Genomic DNA, 26,700 nt, shown 5'->3' on the forward strand with positions numbered 1-26,700 from the left:
AAGGTTTCGCACAAATAAATTTTCTTCATATCTAATCGTCTTCTAATCCATTTTTTTAAATGAGACATTGTTCTCCTTTACTTTCAAAAATACCTAATTTCGAGGACTATCCGTTACATTCAATCCTCAATACCAATTGAGGCCTAAAGATCCTTTGGACAATACAAACGAATGGGAATAATACGTAAGCAGAACCAAAGGCGGTTGGGCACACACAAACTTACAAACAGTGGGTTAACATATCTCTTGGGAGGAGCAGGGCAGATAGCAGAGCCACAGAACACTTTGTCAGCACATCTACTCGTCGGCCTCCACGTGTCGAAACACCATTTCCCGCCTTATCTGGTATCCCCCAACAAGACAAAGTATACTACCGAAAATTGTTGATCAGAATATCAATCTCTGGAGTAGTATTTTCCAAAAGCATGGAGGCCACCATAGCTTGCTGCTCATCCGCCAGGGCGCTCCTGCCGGCTGCCGGCATTTCGACTCACCAGCATTCCACTTCAGTTGTGGCTCCATCTTTCAGCTCCAAGGTTATTAGCATTTCATTTCATTTATGCATGTGTCATCACATAAAACTTAAGGTATCATCACATGGTGTAATTGGAGCTTCCTTGTGACTGCAGGGCCTAAAATCAAGCTCCCTCTTCGGAGAATCACTACGACAAGTGCCACGATCATCGCTCAAGTTTTCTACAACAAAACAGTCCTCCCATGTGATCAAGTGTGAGATCGGCGATAGCCTGGTGAGTTACACAAAAGAACAACTTTTGTTCAACGTAACAATAGTTTGGAAAATGAAAGTTTGTCTAAGCAACATTGAAAATGTAAATTGTGCGAAAATATTTATTGCCACTGTAGGAGGAGTTTCTTGCAAAATGAAAGTTTGTCTAAGCAACATTGAAAATGTAAATTGTGCGAAAATATTTATTGCCACTGTAGGAGGAGTTTCTTGCAAAGGCAACCCCGGATAAGGGACTGATCAGGTTGCTGTTAAGCATGGGAGAAGCATTGAGGACTATATCCTTCAAGGTCAGAACAGCTTCTTGTGGAGGAACAGCCTGCGTTAATTCTTTCGGAGATGAGCAGCTCGCCGTGGATATGCTTGCTGACAAGCTTTTGTTCGAGGTAAGGAAAAGATAAGTTTCGGTTCTTGTTGAGTTTTGGTTTTAATATTTGTTGTATATTTCATTATGAAGATTACAAGAGAGTGAAGACAACTATTATAGAGAGCCAAAAGAAAGCTACAATAGATTGTAGGATAACTACAAAAACACAATCCCTAAAATCTCCCCTAACAAGTGGAAAAGCAAAAACACAATCCCTAAAATCTGCCCTAACAAGTGGAAAAACAAAAACCAAATTACAAGCAACTAAGAAAGGTTGACAAAAGGAAGGTAAGATGAATGACAAGCTATGAAAAGTGATGAAAATAGGGTTAAGACCATCACTTTAGCCTATAACCCATCCATATAAATTGGTTTCAATACACCCTCTCAAGCTGGATCAAGGGGATTGATTGATCCAAGCTTGCACAACAAACGCTGAAACTGAGTAGAGTCTAGTGCTTTTGTGAATAAATCAGCAAGTTGATCGTTGCTGTGTGTGAACATGGTGTCTATCACCTTGGATTGAGCTTGAGCACGAATATAATGGCAGTCAACTTCAATATGTTTGGTCATTTCATGGAATACTGGATTGGAGGCAATGTGCATGGTAGCTTGGTTATCACAATACAAGGACATAAGTGCCATGCTTGTGAATCCGAGCTCGAAAAGAAGACCTTTCAACCATATGAGTTCACAGGTTGTTACTGCCATAGCCCTATACTCAGCTTCGGCACTAGATCGAGCAATAACAGTTTGTTTCTTGCTCTTCCAAGTGACAAGGTTCCCTCCAACAAATGTGCAAAAACCTGTTGTGGATTTTCAATCAAGGGCATTTCCAGCCCAGTCAGCATCTGTGTAGGCCAAGATGTGATTTGATCCATTGTTCTTCATAATTATCCCCCTTCCAACTAAGCCTTTGAGATATCGAAGTATTCTCTTGACGATTTCCCAATGAACTAGAGTAGGAAAGTGCATGAACTGACTGGCTAGGCTAACTGAATATGAGATATCAGGCCTAGTAATGGTGAGATAAATAAGTTTCCCAACCATTCGCTGATAAACACTAGGGTCCGAGAAAGGTTCACCTTTTTCATGCCACTGAAGTTTGCTAGCTAGGGGTGTCCGAGCTGGTTTATGTTCTATCATGTTAGCTTCATCTAGAAGATCGAGAACATACTTTCTTTGATTCAAGAACAATCCCTTTGAAGAGGTAGCCACCTCAATTCCAAGAAAGTATTTCAAGGGCCCCAAGTCTTTAATGAAATTTTTTTGGTGAAGTGACTGCTTAAGCATCTTGATTTCACTTATATTGTCACCTGTAATAATTAGGTCGTCAACATATATAAGCACAACCAATTTGCCAGCAATACCACTTCGAACAAACAAAAAAGAGTTAACATGACTCATTTTGAACCCTGAGGCTTCAAGGACTGAACTAAGCTTCGAATACTAAACTCGAGGGGATTGTTTGAGACCATGTATGGCTTTGTGAAGTTTGCAAACCTTGTTGGGTTCATTTTCTCTTGGATGACCAGGAGGCAACTTCATGTACACTTATTCTTCAAGATCCCCATAAAGAAATGCATTCTTCACATCCATTTGGAATAAGGGCCATGCATTATTGACTACCACAGACAACAATACCCCCAATGTGTTCATTTTGGCAGTAAGAGCAAAGGTCTCTTTATAGTCAATGCCATAGGTTTGAGTAAAGCCTTGAGTAAAGCCTTGAGCTACTAACCGTGCCTTGTGTCTTTCAATGCTTCCATTGGAGTTGAATTTGGCCTTATATATCCACCTATTTCCCACGACTTTCTTGCCATTTGGAAGATCCACCGCACTCCATGTCTGGTTGTCATTCAAAGCTTGAAGCTTTTTAGTCATAACATCTTGCCATTCAGGCATGCATGTGACTTCATGAAAATTCCTTGGTTCGAAAGTGTAAGTAACATACTCTTGTAACGTCACTGGTGGATGTCTATCTTGTGTAGGATTTCTTCTTGGTGCACTTATAACTTGCTAATTTGGTTGAGCTTCTGATGGTCCAGAAGTGCTTGGCACTGCATCAATTACACTCTCAGTGTGTTGAGAATTATCAGTGTTGATATGAGCATGAGTGACTTCATGAATTCTGCTGGAATAGGTAGTGGAAATAGGTCCATAAGATCTTCCATATTAGCATTAGTCTCCAACCCTTTGTGGAAATAAGGTGAATATTCATCAAATCGCACATCTTTAGAGACTGCCAGCTTCCCCATGTTAAGGTTGTACACTTTGTAACCCTTTTGAGAACTGGCTTATCCCATAAACACACATTTAACAGCTTGAGGGTCTAGTTTGTCACGATGGAGAGCTTGAATGTGCACATAACAAGTACAACCAAAGGTCCTAAGGTGAGACAAGTTTATAGGCCTGCCCTTCATGACTTCAAAAAGAGATTTAGTATTCAACACCCGAGTTGGCAGTCTATTAATGATGTACGTGGCAGTGAGTAGGGCTTGAGACCAAAATTTCTTAGGAACATTCATTTGGATCATAAGTGATCGAGTCTTCTCCAATAAGTCTCGATTATTTCTTTCTGTCACACCATTTTGTTGTGGTGTACCAACACAACTAGTTTGATGCAAAATGTCATGATTGCTCAAGTAATTACTCATGTTATTGGAAGTGTACTCGGTACCATTATCTGATCTTAACATAAATAACTTAGATGAAAATTGATTGGTGATTAGGTTGTGAAAGTCCTTAAAAACATCGAACAAATCACTTTTAAGTTTTAAAAGATACAACCAGGTTACTCTAGAATAGTCATCAATAAATGTAACATAATATCTATACCCATCAAAGAATTCTATACGAGAAGGACCCCAAATATCTGAGTGAACAAGCTCAAAAAGTTTACTAGTTCTAGAATTAGAGGAAACAAAAGGAAGTCTAGTGGCTTTTGACATTTGACAAGTTTCACACTCCAGTGTGTTTTTACAAAAAAAGGGAAACAACTTGGTCATCACATGTTCTGAGGGATGGACAAGGCGTTGATGCCAGAGTTGGTGTTCTTGAACTTGACTTAAGTTGATATTGAGTTTTTTTGACAAAATTGAACTCATTTGAGAGATAGTAGAGTCCATTCAAGAAGAATCCTTCACCAATCTTCTTCTGAGTAACTCGGTCCTGAAACACAACATTGTGAGGGGAAAATATGGCAAGACAGTCTAAGGTTTTTGTGATTTTTCATATTGACAAGAGCTGAAAAGGAAAAGAAGGTACATAAAGAGCAGTGGAATCAATATGCTCACTTGGCAATCTAATCTTTCCTTTCCCTAGAATAGGTTCCCCTTTCCCATTTGCAACAGATACATGAATTGGATCAATAGTTCTTTGAAAATCGTGAAGACTAGAGGGTTTATTAGTTATATGATCAGTGGCACCAGAGTCAATAATCCAAAAATCATGTGTAACATTTGTATTAAGAGCAGTGGAAATGACACTGATAATACCTGGAATATTGCATTTTGATGTGTTTTCCGAGTCAGCCAAGAATCCAGCAAATTTCCCTAGCATTGCAGTAGGGTTTTCATGTGTCATTTCATCAGGTTCAGTGCTTCCTTGCTTCTTTTGAAGAAAAACAGCAAACTCGTTGATCAAGGACACATGATTTATTGAGAAATTGGCCATCCCATCAGTTGAGGAACAAGCTGAATGAAATGCTTTTGGAATGACTCATCATTTCCCATCTTTGATCATCTTGCCTTCCCTATCAAACTTAGGCTTTAACTCCGGATGAAGAATCCAACATTTTTCTCTCAAATGTCCCTTCATGTTGCAATAAGAACATTTCCAGTCTGCTTTCTTGCCAAGCACCCTATCACCAGTTGCTTTGTGATTTGTCGTGAAAACCCTAGCCTTAGAGTTGGATTTGGGCTCAACGTTCATCACTATTCATCGAGTTTCCTCTCTCTGGATTGCATGACACACACTGATAAAGGAGGGCAACTCTTAAGTCATTAACAAGTGACTACGCATGTCTTCATAATCCCAAGCTTGGTAAGAGTTGAAACACCTTGTCTTCATCAGCTTTTTTCAGTAGCACATCGGAATTAGTCGTGTGTGGATGATACATATCGAGTTCATTCCACATGGATTTCATACTTCCAAGGTGTTGAACAAAGGAGTGATCACCTTGCTTTAAACTAGCCACACTCTTCTTCAGTTGAAAGATGTGAACTGAGTTGTTTTGGCTGCCATACATGTCTTTGACAGACTTCCATAGGAGAAGGGAAAACTCTGAGTAACTGAAAAGCTCAGACAATTTTGGCTCCATGAAGTTAAGTATCCAGGACATGACCAGCTGATCAATAGCATGCCATGCATCGTAGGTTGGTGAAGTGGATTCTGGGGGCTCAGAGCTTCCATTAATAAACCCTAACTTCGATCTTCCTCCTAGAGCAAATGACACAACTCTTGACCAATGAAGGTAGTTGAACTTGTTCAGTAACACTGAGCATAGTCGTTGATTTGGATTGTTCTCACCCCATTGGGTTAAGTTTGGGGAGGAGGATGAGGCACTGTCGGCACTAGACACATTTACTTTTGCCATCTTTATCGATGATGAGCAAATGAAGAAGTAAAAAAAAATATGAACAGAGTCAGGACCCTATGGTTCCTGCTATGATACTATGTTGAGTTTTGGTTTCAATATTTGTTGTATATTTCATTATGAAGATTACAAGAGAGTGAAGGCAACTCTTATAGAGAGCCAAAAGAAAGCTACAATAGATTGTAGGATAACTACACAAACATAATCCCTAAAATCTCCCATAACAAGTGGAAAAGCAAAAACACAATCACTAAAATCTGCCCTAACAAGTGGAAAAGCAAAAACCAAATTACAAGTAAAGAAGCTTTTACAAGCAACTAAAAAAGGTTGACAAAAGGAAGGTAAGGTGAATGACAAGCTATGGAAAGTGATGAAAGTAGGGTTAAGACTATCACTTTAGCCTATAACCCATCCATACAAACCGGTTTCAATAGTTCTGCTTGTATTGTTCTGATGAAATTTGAAAGTCATTCTTCCACAAATGCATCAGAATATAGGATTTGTATACTTTCAGGATCAGCAATAAAATTAATGCCTGTTACATTTGGTGCCTTAGGCCTTAAGTTACTCGCACGTCTGCAAATACGCTTGCTCTGAAGAGGTTCCGGAACTCCAAGACATGGGAGGCCCAGTTGAAGGTCAGCAAGTCCTATCTTATAATGAATTGATCTCTGATCTTAAAATTTTTTTTTTCTTGTAACGGAGGATGAGATGATCAAAAGGGTTTAGCCTAATTATCGAATTTGCAATACGAGCAGGTGGATTTAGTGTTGCTTTTGATCCGCTTGATGGCTCCAGCATAGTCGACACAAACTTCACAGTAGGGACAATCTTTGGTGTGTGGCCAGGGGATAAGTTAACTGGGGTAACAGGAAGAGACCAAGTTGCTGCAGCCATGGGGATTTATGGTCCTAGAACTACATATGTTCTTGCTATCAAGGGCTTCCCCGGAACCCACGAGTTTCTTCTTCTTGATGAAGGTATCATTGTAACAATAATTTAATTATTTAAACCTCCCATGTTCCCAAAAAAGAAAAAAATGTTCATCAAAAGTATGAGGTGCTCAATCCTGTTGGCTGTAAATCGATATCTCACGTGAATGTCTTGGTCAGGAAAGTGGCAACATGTCAAAGAGACAACAGAGATTGGTGAAGGAAAAATGTTTTCGCCCGGGAATTTGAGAGCCACATTTGACAATCCAGACTATGACAAGGTTTAAAGAGCAATATTATTTCATTACTGCACTACTAATCAGTAGTGAAGCAGATTCATCAATTTTTTGTCAATTTTTTTTTTTGTTTATCAACAGTTGATCAGCTACTACGTAAAAGAGAAGTACACGTTGAGATACACCGGAGGAATGGTGCCAGATGTCAATCAGGTCTTCTCGACTTCCTCTTAATCAAACAAACAGATAACTGCTCATTTGTGTTTGGCAATTAGCACTCTTAAAAGGTTCACCAATTTATGGTTTCTTTGTGTGCAGATAATTGTGAAAGAGAAGGGGGTTTTCACAAACGTGATATCTCCAACTACGAAAGCCAAGCTGAGGCTGTTATTTGAGGTAGCTCCATTAGGGTTGTTGATTGAGAATGCTGGAGGTTATAGTAGTGATGGTCAGCAGTCTGTGCTAGACAAGGTCGTTGTTAACCTTGACGATAGAACTCAGGTTGCTTATGGATCAAAAAATGAGATAATCCGATTCGAAGAAACTTTATACGGATCATCCAGGCTCAAAGGTGTGCCTGTTGGAGCTGCAGCTTAAGCCATGCATTCCTTTCTCGTATAATGGTGCACAAATTTTCCAAAGGTGGTGGAAATGGATCCAAGTTTAATTTAGTATATCGTTATAGTTTGTATTAGGTATATGTGCAGTTGTGCACCTTATTCACCATACTATATATATAGCAACTTGGTGCGTGTTTACAAAGCATTGAAAGGCTTTCAAATGATCTAAAGTAGCAATGTTTACATGTGATTAGCATGATGATTAAGTTGTTGGTCAAATTTGCAGGCTTCGACGAATGTTTTAGTTTGAACACAAGACAGTTACATAGTCCACATCATGTCGAGAGTCACATATTTGCAAAGTAAAGCCTTCAATAATAGCAATCAGATTGATTTTAAGTTGGATGTTCACATTCTAATATGATATTAGAGTGAGTGTGTTTATTTTTCTATTCAATGATATGGCATTTATACGGACAAGAAATTGAACCCTCGAAAAAACAATAAAAAAATAAATTCTAATGACTGTAGTAATCCAAAATTTTGTAAATTCCTAAGTTATGCCTTGAAGTATCCCCTAATAAGATCCAACCTTTTTTGTCTTCCAAAGGTATACATTCCAAGACCATATATTGTTTCATGACATATTCCTTCATGAACAGCTCTGCTTTCATTGGAAATACTGTTCCTACAACCAAGTTGTCTGTCAGGAAACACACAGAAAAGCATGGTATGATTACTACATTCCCTTTTCAATTTTATCCGTATATGAAAACGACGCTATTTTAATCTCTCAAATCATAATATAGCTACAATTTTCTCTTTTCACACTTAATTTCTTGAGGTACTAACTTATGAAAATTTGATTTTGAATTTGCTAAAGTTATTGGTGAAATCATAGAACTCAAACTTCCGGATTTTTTTCTTCAGGCATCTGAGGCCAGAACTGCGAAATGGCGCGGATCAGTGGGGGGCATTGTTGAAGCTCCTATAGACAAAGTGTGGAGCATGGTTTCTCAAACCAAAAGACTAGCCGAATGGATGCCGATGGTTGAGCGCTGCACTGATCTAGCTGGAGAGGAAGGCGTTCCAGGATATGTTCGGTTAGTCTCGGGCTTCATGTTCCCTCAAGACGATGGAGACAGGTCATGGATCAAAGAGAAGTTGGTGTCCATGGACTCATCACAACATAGTTATGCGTACAAACTGGAAGCAAGCAACGTAGGGTTGGATGGGTCTGTAAATTCACTGAAGCTTGTAGATTATGGGGATGAGTCAACCCTAGTTGACTGGTCATTTGAGGTCAACCCCGTTGAAGGTGCACGTGAGGACAGCACTGTAGATTATCTAGGGTTTCTGTTTAAGTCTTGCATTAATAGGATTGAAGCTGCTTTAGAAGCAGCATCCAAGAAAGTTTGAGTAGAATGTTATTGTACATGTTTTTGTTTAAGTAAATAAAAAATAAAACTCAACTTTCTGTTTTTTTTTCCTATTCCTTTTGGTACACCTATGCTATATTGAACTGAAATTTTTATGGTTTCAAGGTTGAGGCGGTCTAGCAGCTAACTACTAATTGATCAAACACCAATATTGTTCTTGATTTAACTACCTGTACAGTCCAATTGTGTAACATGCAATTCACACACATAAGAGGGCTCCCTGAAAAACATGGAGTTCTTCGGGCTTCCATTTCGAACAATGTTGTTGGTTGCCTTCTTGTATCTGGCATTTGTCGAGTCCTTGATTCGACACTATAACTTCAGTGTCTTGTTTCAAATTAAGCTCGCATGTATTGATGTTTCAATACTAGCTAGTGTAACATTAACGGCTGGATTATATATGCAGGTGGTCTTCAAGAGCACAACAAATCTTTGTTCTTCGAAGCCCATCGTCACCGTGAATGGGAAGTTCCCCGGACCAGCTCTATATGCAAGGGAAGATTATACCGTAATTGTAAAGGTCACCAACCATGTGAATCACAGTGTCACAATCCACTGGTGAGAACTATTCTATTCCCACAAATATACGAGAAATTTTTATGCGAGACTGTTCCTGTCACGTGACAATACTGAGTGACAAAACAATTTAACTAAAAGATGATATACATCCAAATTTAATGACTGATTTTACTTTTCTTTTTAAATGTTTGTCATTTTTTAACTGAATTACATTGTCATCTTAAAAGTTGATGAAATCCTAATAAATTAATCATATAATTTTGGTAATGGAAGGCATGGGGTGAAGCAACTTGGAACAGGTTGGTCAGAAGGGCCAGCATATATCACACAATGGCCCCACAAAACCTGGCCAAAACTATATCTACAATTTCACACTTACAGGCCGAAGAGGCACACTTCTTTGGCATGCACACGACTCTTGGCTAAGGGCCGCTCTACACGATGATATGGTCATATTGCCTAAGAGAGGCTCTTCGGATTGTGCTAGATACAAGGCTGTCATATCACCAGAGAGCCATCCAACACATTTCCATGGAATTCCCCGATTCATTGTTTCTCCTATTCCAAGTAGCATGCTAACAATTTTTACAAATGAATTGTAATTTATTAGAAATTTATTGTTTTTGGTGAACGGTAGGTATTTGGTTTCTGCATTGTCACCTGGAAGTTCACACAACATGGGGGCTTAAGATGGCATTCACAGTGGAAAATGGCGAAGGACCAAATGAGTTCATGTCGCCACCTCCGACTGATCTTCCAACTTTCTGGATTTTCCGACCCGAGCGGCTTTCAAATTGAGGACTGAGGCTCTACACATGAGAAGAGTGTGCAGGGTAGAATATGAACTGGATTGAGAAGCAACAATAGGGAGGAAAATAGAATAAGAGCATTATTTTGTAAAATGACCTTAAAAAAAAAAGTAATATTTTGTAAAAATGACCTAAAAATAATAAACGCGCCAGATAGGGGTCGAACCTATGACCTTCTGCTTAGGAAACAGACGCTCTATCCACTGAGCTACAGGCGCTTGTTGATAGGTATTGCGGTTGAGCTTTATTTAATGGATCCAAGTGAGTTGGCCAAAGGAAAACAAACAAATAATTGAAAATTGAGAGTGACAAACCATTTGTGTCCTCCAACACACCATTGTTTATTATTGACTTGTTCAATTTGATGGTCAAAAATAAAAATAGTATAGTATTTTTATGAAAAGTTGGAACCGTCGTAGCTAATTTGTTTGGTATACCAATAAAAAAAGTCAAACTGCATCGTATTGGTTTTATGTGGTTTGATTCCACTGTAATTTTGAGCTTATGTAAATGTATCAGACCGAACATCCACTTGTATATTTATCTGTATATTGTTTATACATGTAGTACTACAATAGGCTGATAACTAAAAGTGTATGTTCAACTTTGAAGTCGAGTGGGAGTTACGAATGAGGGTTGGTTGAGTTGGTAATGATCGTTATTTTTGCTATATTAAGACCTATGTTTGGGTCTCGCTGTCGACAATCGTTCTTGATAGGCGATTTGTGAAAACAAAACAAAAAAAGACTAAAACCCCTCTGTAAGTCCTCAAAGAAGCTCGTAGTATGCCATGACCTGAAATGGTTTAGCCTTCCCTCTTCCTTAACCTTTTGTTACCAAAAGAAAAAAAAGGATGTCGAGTGGGAGTTTAAAGCAGTTGATTTAGTTGTAACTATAATAGTTATTGAGCTTTGAAATTTATGTGCAAGAAAATAAAATATATGTAGCAGTCACAAAATATTTTGTCATAATTAAGCTGATGAAGTTGAAAAATGTAAAAGAAATAAGATTCAACCAAAAGAAAACCATAAAAATTAGGGGTGGACACTTGAAATTGAAAACTAAAAGGGAAATACGAATCAAATCGGACTGCATCTCACGGTTCGATTTTTTAGATGTCAGATTTTAATTGATTATGTCACATCCCGGCCTGGGTCCCCACCACATCCCGGGCTCGACTCCGCCGTAACATGATATTGTTCGCTTTGGGCCCCAACCACGCCTTCACGGTTTTGTTTCTGGGAACTCACACGAGAACTTCCCAATGGGTCACCTATTATGGGATTGCTCTCACGCAAACTCGCTTAACTTCGGAGTTCCGATGGAACCCGAAGCTAGTGAACTCTCAAAATGCCTCGTGCTAGGTAGAGACGGGAATATGTATATAAGGCTTACATGATCCACACCCATGGGCGATGTGAGATGTTACAATCCACCCCCCCTTAGGGGCCTGACTTCCTCGTCGGCACACTTCCAGCCAGAGATTGGCTTTGATACCAAATTGTCACATCCCGGGCTCAACTTCGCCGTAGCACGATATTGTCCGCTTTGGGCCCCGACCACGCCCTCATGGTTTTGTTTCTGGGAACTCACACAAGAATTTCCTAGGTATCACTTGATTTCGTTGAGTATTGAAGAAGTTATGAACGTTTAAAGTTTATCCAGTTTCTTGCGAGTTTTCCAGTTTTTCCTCGGACCAGTCAACTTTGAGGCTATTTTCCGGCCATATCCGGCTACCATTGGGCTTCTAAATAGGTATAATATTATTCTATATTTTCCTATCTTCATTTTGATATATTATGGGTCGAATTTGGTTAAGAAACGATTGAGTTACGAAACTTTGAAAATTGCCCAAACTTCTGGCCAAGAGCTTTGGGACACTTAACGGAGTTTTTAACGGAATGACCAAAATGATGGATGGTGGACAATCTCAGGGACCACTTTGATTGATTTGAAATGTTAGGGACCAAAGTGATAATTATGCAAATCTCAGGGACCATTTTGGCTATTTACCCTTCTTTTTTTTTGGGAGCAGTCTCTCCATAAATGGGGGTAAGGCTAGCCGACATTCACCTCTTCCAGACCCTACGTAAAGCGGGAGCCTTGTGCACTGGGTACGACGACCCTTTTTTTTTTTTTTTTTTTGGAAAACTCATAGATTTTGGTTTCATCACAAACATATTTGCAAAAAGTTTTGGTTTTGATTTCGGTTTCACTTTCACTCAAAACTTCTTTGAATTGAACCGTGTCCACCACTAATCAAAATTAGTGATTCTTGCTGTAATCAAATTCAATTAAACTGTTTTACTGCAATTGGTTTGGTGACGATTTTTAAAAGTAAAATTAATCCAACACGAAATCCGAACGATATCCATCCGTACCTAATTTAACCAAAATATAAATTAATGAATAATACTTGAAAAATGCCATGTTTCTCAATCCCATTACACAAAAGCCACAGAACACAACAGAATCCCCCATTTTTTAAAAACTTTAACGACTCACTCAGCAGAAAGATAAACATCCGAATTTTAGCCCCCGGCAAAAAAGGAGAAGAGAAATCCAAACCTCTCTGACTCCCCACAGTCCAATCCCACCGCGCCGTGTGTCACGCATCACATCTCTCTCAACTGATACATCGTACACTCACACAGACTTCACAGAATGCAACAATTGCTGAAGTGGTTCTGATCAATTTTTTTGATTCTCACCCTCCTTTCACAGTCTATATATACACCTATATATACACTTTCATCTTTTCCTCTTCCTTCTCTTCAAAGCAACGAAGCCAGTAAATCTTTTTTCCCGCTTTTCTCAGCCGTAATTCCCCTAGAATCTATCTTTTCTCTCAACTGGGATTTTATTGCTTTTCAATCCTTCATCTTTCAGTCTTTTTCTGGTTAAATTTCAGAAGTTTTCAACTTTTTACGATGTGGGTTGCTTTCAGATTGCTATAAAGCCCTCACCTTTGAGCTTAATTTCGTTCAAATCCCAAAATTTCATCTGGGGTTTCCCCTTTCTCTCTGGGATTATACCCAACGAACCAAATCAGATTTTTGTCAGGGTTTTCCAAGGTTCTCCCCGATTCCCAAAAAGTGGATTCGTTCCAAGATTCTTTGGTTTATGTTATCAAGGAAAAAGGAGATTCTTGATTCCCAGTAAAAAATCTGAATTGAATGCCTTTTTAAGCTTTACAACAATGGCCTCCGACTGAATAAGTGAAGCAGTTCCTGCATATTTTTACGACTTGTAAAAGCATGGAGACCTTGTATTTCTTCCAGGAGAGCCAGGGCTCGGAGTGGACTAAGGAGGAGAACAAGATGTTTGAGAGTGCTCTAGCTATGTTCGATGAGAAAAGCCCGGACAGGTTTCTGAGGGTGGCGGAGATGATTCCGGGGAAGACGGTGATCGACGTGATCAAGCAGTACCAGGAGCTGGAGGAAGATGTTTGTGAAATAGAATCCGGGAGGTTTCCCATTCCTCCGGGGTACCCTCAGGCTTACTTCAGATTGGAGTTGGGGGATGATCGGGATTTCGATGCTAATCGAAAGAGGCCGCTGGCGGCGGCGAGGGGTTCTGAACAGGAAAGGAGAAAGGGAATTCCATGGACACAAGAAGAACACAGGTTTATCTCCATCCATTTTTTTTTTTACAATTGCCTTTAATTTTTGTGCTAGTTCTAAATTCAAGTAAATGGAGAATTCTTACATGCAACGTAGCATTAACGTGCAAGACCTATTTGAAATGATTATTTCATTTTCTATGAAAATAGAGGAAAATATATGGATTAAACTTTCGTTTTCTTTATTTTTCGAAGTAGTTTTTATGACAAAACGATATTCTAAGCTTACTCTAATCAACCGGAAGAGGATCTCCAAGGGGTGCAATGGACGGTTAATATACTATCTAAGCCAACTGACCTAAAGCATGGTGTAGTCTGCAACTAGTTTGTTATGAACCACTCTAGCTTCATGTTCTAGATATAGTTCAAAAGCAGTCATCTATTTAAATCTTCAAATCCAACTTGATTTTGATGGAGCGGAGTGATTTCCGCACTGCTAGTTTTACCTTCTACTTTCCTCGGCCTTAATTATGACTCTTGATTCTCCTCGAAGTATGGTGGTGAATAAAATATGTTAGTCAAATCGCAATTGTCTAGAATACAGTTTGATTTCTCTGTGTTTTCTTGGTATATTTTTTGGCACAAATTGCTGGTATGAATCGTAGGCGATTTCTGATGGGACTTCTAAAGTACGGGAAAGGGGACTGGAGAAACATCTCCCGGAATTACGTGGTCACTAAAACTCCCACACAAGTAGCAAGCCATGCTCAGAAATACTTCATGAGGCAGCATTCAGGAGGGAAAGATAAAAGGAGGCCAAGCATCCATGACATAACTACTGTCAACCTCACAAGCGATGCTCAGTCAGAAACTAACAGGCCTCCTTCAGACCAGTTTCTGCCGGAGCAGAAGTCCACTGAATCGCTGAACGAGCTACTTGACTGGAATGCGGCTGATGATGAAGGAGCTGCCATGGGTTTCGAGTCTACCCATGGCAATCTCTTTGATCCATCTCCGTATGACGTAGATGCAGATGGAATCAAGATGCAGCTGCAGAAACTATATAGTCGCGCTCATTATGCTGCTCATGCCACTCCTCAAAATTCGCTGTATCTAATGCGGTCCGCAAGACATCAGATTCATGGATAAAAGCAGGCCTGTTTGTTGTCTTCATGGATTGAAAATCCAAGTAAATGATTTTCTTCAGAATTTCTGTGTTCGTCTTTTTATCGTGTTCGTGTTGGATTGATTAGTTAATAAGGTTTTCAATTTCGTACGTAGTTCTTGAACATTGCAGGATGGTAAAACTCCAGTAGGCCACAAAGTGTAATGTCTGAAATGTGAATGGGATTGAATGGTAAATTGCTCTTTCCCTTCAGGAATTTACATACCGGCCCCGGATGTTTTTGAACATTTGAGTTGTAAAATAGACATGTATACATCCCGTAACTGTCCAGCAAGATTTATGCCGTACCGTAGAAATCCCGTATATAATATATGCATATGTATGCATGTATGTATGATATATTATAGGCATATTTCAGGCATGCGCATGATCTTACCTTTTATATATTTTCTTTGCTTTATAATCCTTCTTTGGTCTTCATGTGGATACAGATTGAATATTTGCATGATTTGAGAGACAGAATCCGGAACTTTTCATCTCCAAATCAATCGTATAGACAAAGAATAAAGTTACAAATATCTACTCGTAAGAATTTACCTTTTTTATTTTTCCTATTGTTTCATAATGCGCGGTGGCATTACACTTGAAAACTTCAATAAAACTGTGTAATTAAGGTATATATCAAATTAAGTGCTATCAGCGAAGATTCGGCTTTCAAAAAACTTGAAGAATCTCATATTCTCGTGACAAATGCCTTACAAAATGACATGGTAGGACAACTTGACCGAATTTCCTCCTGGATTTGCACTTGGGATGGCTGAGGTTGATCTCAGATAAATCTTTGGCTGCATCACACGTGGAATGATCTTGCAACCACTAGGGAAAAGCAGACATGTCATTGGCCGATGTGGCTGCTGACTCACTCTGCACTCTTTTGAAAATTCCACAGTATCTAACGTATTGCTTTACCTTTTCTTCCCATAAAAAAATTTACTTTCCGCCAATTGTTTTGCTTTATACAAAAACGACTTACCCTCCACCGGACCACCACTAAGATGCTGAGTTTGCATTCCACTCGATAAGCATCCATCTGCGTCAATCCATCGTAGGATGCAGGATCTTCCACGTAAGAAATGCCAATATGCAATTTTGACATTCGGCAACTTGGCCCCTTGCTTTGATATGTTTTTGCTGTTGGAGCCAATGCCATTGTTGATGGTGGCTACACTTTTTGCGTCATCATTGCGCCATTTGTTTAGGTCTAGCCAAGCATTATGCTTTGCTCTTTGTCGAGTGTAATGATTCGTTTAATAATTATTTCGTTTGATTTCAAAACTCTTAACATTTTACTTCGTTGTGTTATAATAATTTGTTAGTTTGTAAGTGGTTGGCCATGTTGTACTTGTGTATCAATGTGGATTCACTGCTAAATTTGATTCAATTCTAACATCAATATAAGGTGGGAGAAGCTCACTCAAGCGCGTGTCGAGTTTTATTTCATATGATTTTGGTACTATTCATAACGAACTGTAATATGCAATCCTCTATTATTTTTTACTAAAGCTCTACTATATTCATGTGTTAAGCATGCGCGGGATGAACAAAGTGTTTAATGTGCAACCAATGATCCAACGGGTAATAGTCCAATGACTACTGTCAAAGTCCCACATCAGTGGGGTGAAAAGAAATCAAGGGGTTTAAATAGTTTTACCCCACTCTAATTAATACCGATGTCTTTTGTGGTAAAATCTCACACTTGACGGATTGGGTATGTGGTAATGTTGGGAACAATATCGGTGTCGTTAGAGTGGGATAGGCTCGGTGATCCAAAAATTCCAACATGGTATCAGAGCCCACGGTTGCGGGCTCGTGCAAGCCAACGAGCTTGTGTGCAAGCCAATGAGCTTGTCACCAACGAGAAGGAAATAAGTTTGAGCTCTTAATATAGAGATGACCGCTGAGTTCCAATTGAAAACAAATGGGCCCAATGTGAGCTGACCTCTGAGTTTCAATTACCGATGTGGATCTCCACATGTGAACCACTAAATGAGGTTACACATGAGGGGGAGTGTTAAAGTCCCACATTGGTGGGGTGAAAAGAAACCAAGGGGTTTAAATAGTATTACCCTACTCTAACTAATACTGAGGCTTTTTGTGGTAAAATCTCACACCTGATAGATTGGGCAAGTGGTAAAGTTGGGAACATTATCAATGTCATTAGAGTCGCGCGGACCTGGCGATCCAAAAATTCCAACAACTACGAATATCATTGTACAATATACACTACTGAAAAATCTCCTAGTTTCAAAAGTAGAATTAAGTTCTTTTGTAACTATTACTTATATCTAGCCAAACAATAAGTAAGCCTCTACTATTTTGGCTACTTAGATGAATCTAATGAATATGGATTTGAGTCCACTAGAAATGTTCTTTTGATCATCTTCATTAGAATTTGAGTCCACTAGAAATGTTCTTTTGATCATCGAGTGATTAAAAAATTCATGATCATTCAATCTTAGTGTCACATTTCGGTCCGGGCCCCCACCACATTCCGAGCTCGACTCCATCGTAGCACGATATTGTCCGCTTTGGGCCCCGACCACACCCTCACGGTTTTGTTTCTGGGAACTCACACGAGAACTTCCTAGTGGGTCATCCATCCTAGGATTGCTCTTGCTGCGATCTCACTTAACTTCGGAGTTCCTACGGAACCCGAAGCCAGTGAGCTCCCAAAAGGCTTCGTGTTAGATAGAGATGAGAATATACATATAAGGTTTAGAGAATCCACTCCCTTAGACGATGTGGGATGTTACAATCCATCCCCCTTAAGGGCCCGACGTCATCGTCGGCACACTTTCGGCTAAGGATTGGCTTTGATACCAAATTGTCACATCCTGACCCTGGCCCCCACCACATCCCGGGCTCGACTCCACCGTAGCACGATATTGTCCTCTTTGGGCCCCGACCACACCCTCATGGTTTTGTTTTTGGGAACTCACAGGAGAACTTCTCAGTGAGTCACCTATTATGTGATTGATCTCGAGCGAACTCGCTTAACTTCGAAGTTTCAATGGAACCCGAAGCCAGTGAGTTCCCAAAATGCCGTGCTAGGTAGAGATGAAAATATACATATAAGGCTTAGATGATCCACTCCCCTGGACGATGTGGGATGCTACACTTAGACTTGATAACAAGGGTGAAGAATAAACAAACATGTTTTTAATGTCTAATTTCTAACAATTAATATCAAATTAAAATATGATTGATCATGAATCTTTAGTCACCAGTGTCAAAGAGAACGAGACTCTTAATTTCTAAAATGACATCATGGTTTTTTTATTCTAACCGTTAATTATGAGCTCATTTGGAAGTTTTTTTTAAAATGATTGAAAACACTTTCGGTAAAATCGATTTTGGGTTCCAAAAGCACATTAAGTGGTTTTTGGAAGAAGCACCAGATATATACTTCTTGCAGGAAGCACTTAAAGTGTTTTTTTAGGATCCCACTTGAATTTTTACAAGGGATTGGTTTCAAAAACATTTTCACTAATGGTGCTTTCAATCATTTTAAAAACACTTCCAAATGAGCTTTATGTTGTGTAATATGGTATGACTATGTTTGTTTTATTAGAGTTGTTTTTCTCGACCGACTAAATGTATGGACTAAGATCGTGTGAAACCAACTTAGTGCGCGTTATTGTCACTTTTGCACATACCAATTTTGTAGACACCACACACTCAGCGTTAAAAAGTTCCAAAGCAACATGAGCAATTTGATTATCCTTTTTAACCTTTAATTTTCTAGGTATAGTCCATCTTTCAGCAACTAGCATGAGAAAGCATCTGGGCCCTTTATTCCAATTTTGATCAAACCTTTGAGAAAGTTGAACCGTACACCTTTGGCTTTTTTTTTTTTTTTTTCAATTAATTTCTGGTGTAGTAGCTACACTAGGTTCCAATTTTGATGATGTCTTCATCGACCTCGCATGGGATTTAGATTAATCTGTCAGGAAAGATTGTCAATCATACATATCAATTTAGGTAGGACTTAGATGAATCGGATACATCGTTACAATAATATCTCAATCCAATCTATTTCATATGGCATAGTGTCAGTGGATAGAGAAGAAATTGTGGCAGTGCACCTGATCATTTAAGTTGCTCACCAAATCAGCAGACAAATTCATGTAAGATTTTACTCACCATATGAGACTCGTCCTTGTCAGACAGTGTTGCCGAATATCTTTTCTTAAATTAGAGGACATAATAGGTGACCATGTTATACATGCATACATGAATGTATGGTATACAATTAAATACAATAACTTATTAATTTATCAATGTATTAATAAATTATTAATTTATCAAGATATTCTTTAGTTTCTTAAATATTGTATATTATAGTTGGTTTTTCGTTTTACGAACTAATTAAAATGCTATGTATTGTTTAACTAAATCTCACAAATTATAAACCCTAAACCAAACACGAGAAGAGAACTCCAAACAAATGGAGAAGGTTCTTACAAATTACTCTCTAACTCTCAAATTCACAAATTAAAGCTCACCAAATTGTCATACGGATGTGCCACACAAAATAAACTAACCCTAAGGTCCTATTTTATAAAGTATAGGATTTAGGTTTACACAAGAATCCTAAAAGGAAATAAAATCGAAAACCTAGTGGGCAAGAAAATCAAATCCTTATCTTATAAGGATAAAGAATCCAACAAAAAAATGAAAATCCCAACCCAAATGGGACACAACTGGCCTAAATAGGGTTCTAAAACGAAATATGTAACAAACCAGATTTTTGCATCACTCTAATTTGAGCTGCAAATCACAACAATCATTGCAAAATTTAACAGTTGAATGTGTGCTAAAAAAGTTTATAGAATTTAACGGTGAATCTTAGCCACTTAAAAGACATAAATCACGGTCCCTCTTCATTGCCAAAATCAAATTTGAACCACATTATTACTAGTCTATTGTGAGGCTTAACCTACTCCTCCGCCCCTTTAGTGTAAATAATATCGTTTGTTTAAAATAAATAAATAAAAAATAAAAAAAATAGAAAAAACATAAACCACGCATTGATGTATAGTAGAACTCCAGAGTCTAATACCTTGACAATAACTAGTACTTAAGGGGCCAAAACTTTGTCCCTTCACAACCGACCATTCATGGACGTAACTAATTGTAAAGAATCATTTTTCTCGACATAGATGATCACGTGATAAAGAAGATAAACACATATCGTTGTACAAGAGAATTTCCTCGACTACAAGTTGAGTTACATATAATTCTTGCAGCATTGTAGTTTATTACCATGGACGAGGCCCCAACCTCACTACCTAGCCATTAAAAGAGATTTTGCTACTTCTTCCTCGCCTGGTTTTTTGCTCCAAGTCCAACACTGAAGAAAGATGAGAACTGGAACACAAATACATGTATTCTACACACAGTGTAGTAGGTTGCTTGTTCCCTGTTGGCTTAATCTTTTTGGTGTCAAATGATCGACAAGTTGTCGCTACATTTGAGCATCTCCAATGGTGCTCTATATCAATCGTATAGTCCTCATATATGAGATCCAAGGCCTTCCGATGAATCTGAAAACAAGATTCTGCAATCAACGGTGGAGATTGATTGTGGGTTTTGGTGCCTTTTTACAGATGGAGATCAACGGTTTGTAAACCTCAAATTTAAGGTTTTTACTATACCAACTTTTTCATTGAAGGCAATATTTCGTTAAGTTCACAAATATTTCTTTTAAATCCACAAATGAGTCCTCAAATGTGATAATGGGAGGAAAGGGATCATTTCCGAATCTCTTTCAACTAATCCTCATAACCTACAAATTCAGGTCCTTGAAATTTGATCCAACGGTTAAAGTTAGTATAATATTTAATGAGATCCCCTGTTTATAGCCGTTAGATAAAATTTCAAGGGATTTGTGGGTCATGAGGCTTAGGGGTGGAAGGGATCCGGATCCTTTCCATGATGGGAGTCCTTAAATATGAGAGATTTTTCAGTGTGACAGGCACACGAGATGGTATATCACGTGTCGTTATACAAATAATGAGATATGTGTGTTAAAAAGTTAATAACTTAAAAACTAAATTACATAAAAATATATGATGTACCACTCATGTTCCCGTCACAATAAAATATTTCTCCTTATATAGGGACTCCCATTAGAGACGCTCTTAGAGCCAGCGGTGCATAAACCATGTTCATCATCCAATCTGCGATTGTAACAATCAGCAGCTTCACATTGTATTAGAACTCAAGTTGGGAAACAAACTCAACGAAGTCGGAGGTTATGACAAGAACAAGTAAGGTAGAATCTACTCAAAAGGAATCAAACCACGACAGATTCACAAATTCTGGCAAGCAAAATCACTCTTCAATTTTATTCAAAAACTTGCAACATCGCCACATTGTGCTCCAGAAAGTACAATAGTTTCCCAGCAAGATTGTCCTCAGCAAACAAATACCAGCCGCCGCCGGCTTGAAATTGAAGCAAACTGTCCGGAAAAGAGGACCGAAACAGTTCCGGATCAAAGAGTGCAAGTTCTTTCAGATTACACAGGGTAACTCAAACTTATTACGGAACTAAGAGTCTAGAAATAAAATTGAAAATATGAAATCAAAACCCTCTAAAGAAAAGTAAAAAAGTTGCAAGAACTTATAAACAAGGCATGGGAGGAAAATGACTGCTTGTGGAATAAAAAAAGAGAGGATGTATTTACAGCTCTAGGAGGTGAGTAAGGATGCCGGATCAACGGGAATAACACTGTCTGGAAAATCTGTTCTCGGTCCGGCAAGTGAGTAGTATGCAAGTATATGGGCTGGATGCTCGACTCCCTGCTGATCAGGAACATCAACTCGTCTCGGAGGAATCAACTCGATATTCCAAAATGGGCGAGCCATTGCCAAAAGGTCGAGACCAGTAGCAGATCCTCTGTACCCCTGCACCCACAAGTACCTAAGGGAAGTCAGTTGCATTACTGCATCAGCGAGTGCACGCTCGCTGAAGCAGCAACCCCTCATTTCCAATTTTTGCAGACTAGGGCAACCCTTTGAGAAAGCCAAAAGCCCTGCATCAGATTCCCCAACATAACCCAGAAGCATCCATCTCACATTCTGACTGTACTGGCCGATATAACTCAGTCCCAGATCAGTCAAGCCCCCACGACGGAGATACAGAGCAAACCTTCGAAGCTTCTGGCATCCCCTCAAAAGAGCTCGAACCCCATTGTCAAGTGGCAAATCTGTTATTGTCACTTCTCGGTCCAGCAAGACAAGGCGAAAATCACAGAGATTTTTAGAGTAAGTCCCAATGTATTCCAGACATGCATTGGTGATGTCCGATACATAAACAGCCACGTATTCGATCTCTAGGCAGCCCTGTGCCAGGGCCATCAGACCCCGTTGTGAAACAACACCTTCTTCGTGCTCCATGTCTGGTTCATCTGCGCCCCGCTCAATTCGGAGCCTCCTTAGTCTCTTGCAACTCCGAGCAAGAACTTCTAGTCCTCTATCTCCAATAACGTTCCTTGTCTGCCCAAAATACAAACAAATTAAAGTTTTTAAGTAAGTTTCAATACGAATCCTACTCCAAAGCAAAATCATTCAAAACACTCCTGATGATGAATGAAATTTCAAATGAATCTTTTTGGTATGTTAAAACTTAAAACCTATATATAACTAAGCACAATAAACAGAGCATTATTTGTGACCCATGTGAAATATTTGATTTAGTCACAAACAATATAGCGAGTTCTTGAACTAGTATTCCAATCAATTATTGTAATTCGACACACTCAACATGCGCATTTGCATGGTACACGAAAGGGCAACAAATTAAAAAGCAGAAAAAATGGTTTTGTAATCCTACCTCAAGAATTTCCAGGTTGGGGCACCTTTGAATTAATGTGCAGTGGTCCTCAGTGTCCAGCAATGCATAAAGGAGATCGAGCTTTTTGAGAAGGGTTGCAAATGGGAATACTATTGGCATTTCTTTCTTTCCCATGTACGTTAGACCCAGACGGCAAAGTTTTTGGGGCAAAGTTACAACAGAGTACCTCTCTGATTGCTCGTTGAAGAAACCCCCACAAAACTCTTCCAAGACAGCTGCATTACGGAAGAAGCCCACTAGATCCAAGATTTCGCAATCACTAGTTTTCACAGAGGATAAGGAGCGACAGTTTTTGGCTATGTGCTCAAGGTCTTCGATTTTGACTTTGATAAGATCCGTCATATAAAAATTCAGAGTCTCCAGGACAGTGTTGTTCTCAGCAAGCTCGTGTAGCCAATTGCCGTCTTTCTCCTTTATGGAGCTCTCTTCCAAAAACAAGGTCCTCAAATTCCTACAAAAGCATATAGTGAAAAACAACATCAATTAACGTCTCTCCAGAACAATTACAGAAAAAAATTACTTAGTTGAGAATGATTGCAAAAGCTGCATTAACATGTATACAAGAACAAGGGTTCGTGGATGTGTGCATGCGCATGCATGCGATGCTTACTACACGAATGCCCCCCAAGCGAGTTCCGAAATGCAGCATGTGAATTTCTCTTCCTTGTCCATAAACATGATGGTAAGATTTCGGTACTACGCTCCCAAGGTTTCAGTTAAATTGGGGGTCAATCTTAAACGAGAAGCGACTTATTTGGCACCTGCAGAAGCATTTCTTATGCAACTTCAAAATTTTTGGGGATCACAGAAGTGCTAGAAACTGCCCGAAACAAGGCTTTCGCGAACAAATAACAAACGAAACAACATGCTGAATTGTGTGAGAGATAATGAAAGAATGAAAGATCCATAAGCAATCCCTGCAACTAAAATTTTTACAAGAGTAATGAAACTATGCAGCATGAATGAATATAACTTTGTGCTTCAATTTTTACCAAAACAATGAATGCATCAAACGTTTCTGATTGAACCCACAACAAAATTCACCGCAAGTAAAACAATTTCACATAAAGTTGTGAACTTTACTACCTGCAGGAGTGGCCGATGTGGAAAAGCCCATCGGTGGAAAACCCTGAGCACTTGTCGAGCTTAAGCACCTGGAGCACGCGCCCGCGCGTTTCAGCCAGCAGCTCCAGGTCCGAATCCCTAACAATCATCCGCCGAAAGTGCAGACACGTCAAGCGGTGGAAGGAGTCGGCGATCTCCCTCACCCACGGCGTCACATACCCTCCCCAGTCCTCCGGAATCAGATTGAACATCGCCGCCCTCGGCTTCCCCTTCAGCTTCAGCGACTCCAGGTGCTGAAACCGCTGCCGCAGCCGATCGGGGGTAGTGGTGTAGCAGAGCGCGATGGTCACGTGCTTCCGCGTGAGCGCGTCGAGCTCGTACCACCGCTTGCACACCAACGACACGGCGTCGCGGTCCTTCGGGTCGTGCAGATACGGCATCACGACGTCCATAACGACGTCGGTAATCCTACGCCGGACGTTTCGGTCTTCCATCGCTAATAAGAAACGTCGCCGGACGAAAATACTCTCACTGAAAAAAAACTTACTGCTATTTATAACAAAAAGTTTCAGAGTCAAAAGTGGGAAAAGATTTGAATTCTTTAATTCAAGTTCAAGATCGGGTTTTCGGAGCTCCAAATCCCCAACTCCAAATATTTCCAAAAATAGAAACTGGATTCCCAAAACCAGACCCCTAAACCGTTATATCTCCAAATCCACTTCCAAAAAAAGAATCAAAACGACAACGCACCGCCGCCGCTTACAAAATCACAATCTCAGACAAACGCCGCAACGTGTCAAGAAACGAGCAGGGACAAACGGAAAGAGAGAGGAGCGAGAAGAAGCACGATCTACGAGAAGCTCGCGCGGAAGACGAGCGAACCGGATCGAAGACAGCGGAGCAGGGCGACCAACGGAGGAGCGCGGGAGCATGGAGTCGGCGTGAACGCGAAGCGCATGATCTGAGAAGACGGATCTGACACGGCGGAAGCCGGCGGCGATTGAATCGGACTTTGAGTAATTAGGGGTCCTTACTAATAATTATGCGCCTCATAAAAACAAAAGGGAAGGGAATGTAGAGCAAAGCGGGTAGGGGGCGGAAAAGATAAAGGGAAGGCGACAAAACAAAGGCAGAAAACAGTCAAACGTCGTCGTTATGCGTTTGGAGGGATGTACGGGAAGTTGGAAACGTGGCGATTTGGGGTTGGTCGATGTCAGGTGGAGCAATTGCAGTGTCACTGCAGCAGATGCTGTCTAGGAGTGGTTTAACTGTGATGTGAGTGGAAGGATAAAAATTAGCAAAGTAGTTTGGTTTTATTATTTGATTTTTTTTCCAATGTCAATCTTTCTTAAATTGGTTAATCGCGATTTTAGTCATGCAAGTGATATTTAATGTCAATGAATGAAATTAAAGTCGTTGTGTGATAAGTTCATTTCTCTATTTGCAAATAACGTAATGTGAACTTTCATAATCGAAATTGTTAAATTCCTCAATTCATGGAACTTAGACAATTTTATTCATGTAGATAAACTGGTATTGTCTTTTGAAATATGCATCAGCTTTAACCAAGATTTTTGCTTTCTTTGTTTTCCATTTCTTAAGGCTGGTTCTTGCTTTTATTATTTTATCAATTTATATGTGACAAGGACGTTCATAACTTGGAAAGTGATCATTTTCGGATTCCTTCCTCCTAATCCACCAAGTTCGGAGATCTGGACCTTTAAAAGTTACAACAACTTTAGCCGTCAAATCAAATTTCAATGGTCCAGATCTCTGGACTTGGTGGATTAGGAAGAAGAGATCCAGAAAGGATCCCTTTCCTCATCACTTACCTAGTTACAAGATCAAATGAACCCATGAAAAAGAAAAGAAAGAAAATCCAATAATCTAGAAAGGAAAGCGGGCAATCTTTTAAAGATATAACCTGTCCTAAAGAAACACTTTTCTGTCTTTGTTCTTGGCATAATTTGACTTAGGGTAACCAAAGGTAACAGTAAAAAAAAAAACTTTGGTACAGTTGTCTGTCTAGAGCAGGTCTCATTATGGGTGATATTATAATTGGAACAAGGAGACGAAATTATAAGAGTCTCGTTTACGCATGACATGATTCAATGTATCTACACAAGCTAATCCATTTCATCTCTATCGCACATCGAACAAAGCTCAAATCTCACCCATTTGAACAGTCAAATTTTTTACTCTTTGGACTCTGAACAGTCAAAATAACAATAACAACATTTTTTTTTTTACTAAGTGAGGTCAGCATAAGGATTCGACGTAAAATAAAAGTGTCAACTATTAACTATCTGACCCCCTTTTCTCTTCTCTTTTATTCGGACTTGAAATCTGCAATATAAGATAAATTTACATCGACGGAGTTTGACTCTGAACTCTCAGATTGGAAAAAATCTCAATTGAGATTTTTGTGCTACGCAGCATTACTCTTGTATTTGTGGGACCTCAGGGAGGAGCTGACTCGTGACACAATGTTTGCCGCAGTAACCTGATCTTGTTGGACAGCTGTGCCGCAAAGGATGGTTTTATTGTGTGACGGGGCACATCTCTTTTATTTGCGCGCCAGCGACGCATGATAGCTGATGGCTGCGGCTGCGGCTGCTGCCTCAAACCCTCATCTGGTCCGTAGAACTTGTAGCTCGCTCTTTACCGTTGATCGTCGTGAAATCTTGTTGCATGCTGAGTGGGTGGTTTGTTGTAGCTAGCTCTCTCAATCTTTCCCCCCCATCATTTTCCTATCTACAATTGTGTTTTATCATTTTATGATGTTATGACACGACATGTTTATCTATTTAGAACGAGAGAATTTG

The 26,700-nt window shown here is 39.5% G+C and overlaps 3 protein-coding genes and 1 non-coding gene across 4 annotated transcripts; 2 read left to right on the forward strand and 2 right to left on the reverse strand.

Annotated features, from left to right (window-relative positions):
• The first annotated feature begins 152 nt into the window (after nucleotides 1-152).
• LOC103444794 (sedoheptulose-1,7-bisphosphatase, chloroplastic-like) lies at nucleotides 153-7,642 on the forward strand. The gene is made up of 8 exons (XM_070819301.1): nucleotides 153-536; nucleotides 630-749; nucleotides 946-1,131; nucleotides 6,266-6,347; nucleotides 6,468-6,689; nucleotides 6,822-6,922; nucleotides 7,019-7,090; nucleotides 7,196-7,642. Exons 1-8 carry the CDS (start codon nucleotides 426-428, stop codon nucleotides 7,472-7,474), a joined length of 1,173 nt encoding a protein of 390 aa, XP_070675402.1. The 5' UTR covers nucleotides 153-425; the 3' UTR covers nucleotides 7,475-7,642.
• A 2,707-nt stretch (nucleotides 7,643-10,349) lies between these two features.
• TRNAR-CCU (transfer RNA arginine (anticodon CCU)) lies at nucleotides 10,350-10,422 on the reverse strand. Its single transcript has one exon. It is a non-coding gene; the product is annotated as a tRNA-Arg (tRNA).
• Nucleotides 10,423-13,002: 2,580 nt separating this feature from the next.
• On the forward strand, nucleotides 13,003-15,139 carry MYBR1 (transcription factor DIVARICATA-like). Its single transcript, NM_001294359.1, is given in 2 exon segments — nucleotides 13,003-13,829; nucleotides 14,432-15,139. Coding segments are annotated over 2 exon segments (852 nt in total). The 5' UTR covers nucleotides 13,003-13,461; the 3' UTR covers nucleotides 14,916-15,139.
• Nucleotides 15,140-21,273: 6,134 nt separating this feature from the next.
• LOC103444810 (coronatine-insensitive protein 1-like) lies at nucleotides 21,274-24,987 on the reverse strand. Its single transcript, XM_008383757.4, has 3 exons — nucleotides 23,897-24,987; nucleotides 22,790-23,261; nucleotides 21,274-22,452 (listed from the first exon to the last, which is right to left on the reverse strand). Exons 1-3 carry the CDS (start codon nucleotides 24,367-24,369, stop codon nucleotides 21,646-21,648), a joined length of 1,752 nt encoding a protein of 583 aa, XP_008381979.1. The 5' UTR covers nucleotides 24,370-24,987; the 3' UTR covers nucleotides 21,274-21,645.
• Nucleotides 24,988-26,700: the final 1,713 nt, after the last annotated feature.

This window comes from Malus domestica, chromosome 01, assembly GCF_042453785.1.
Source record: "Malus domestica chromosome 01, GDT2T_hap1".
NCBI classification, from domain to species: Eukaryota; Viridiplantae; Streptophyta; class Magnoliopsida; order Rosales; family Rosaceae; genus Malus; species Malus domestica.

Coding starts and splice junctions, on each gene's coding strand:
- LOC103444794 (XM_070819301.1), top strand. CDS start 426: ATGGAGGCCACCATAGCTTGCTGCTCATCCGCCAGGGCGCTCCTGCCG. Junction 6,348..6,467: donor CATGGGAGGCCCAGTTGAAG/GTCAGCAAGTCC, acceptor CAATACGAGCAG/GTGGATTTAGTGTTGCTTTT. Junction 6,690..6,821: donor GTTTCTTCTTCTTGATGAAG/GTATCATTGTAA, acceptor TGTCTTGGTCAG/GAAAGTGGCAACATGTCAAA.
- LOC103444810 (XM_008383757.4), bottom strand. CDS start 24,369: ATGGAAGACCGAAACGTCCGGCGTAGGATTACCGACGTCGTTATGGAC. Junction 23,262..23,896: donor CACATCGGCCACTCCTGCAG/GTAGTAAAGTTC, acceptor ATGCTTTTGTAG/GAATTTGAGGACCTTGTTTT. Junction 22,453..22,789: donor CCAACCTGGAAATTCTTGAG/GTAGGATTACAA, acceptor TATTTTGGGCAG/ACAAGGAACGTTATTGGAGA.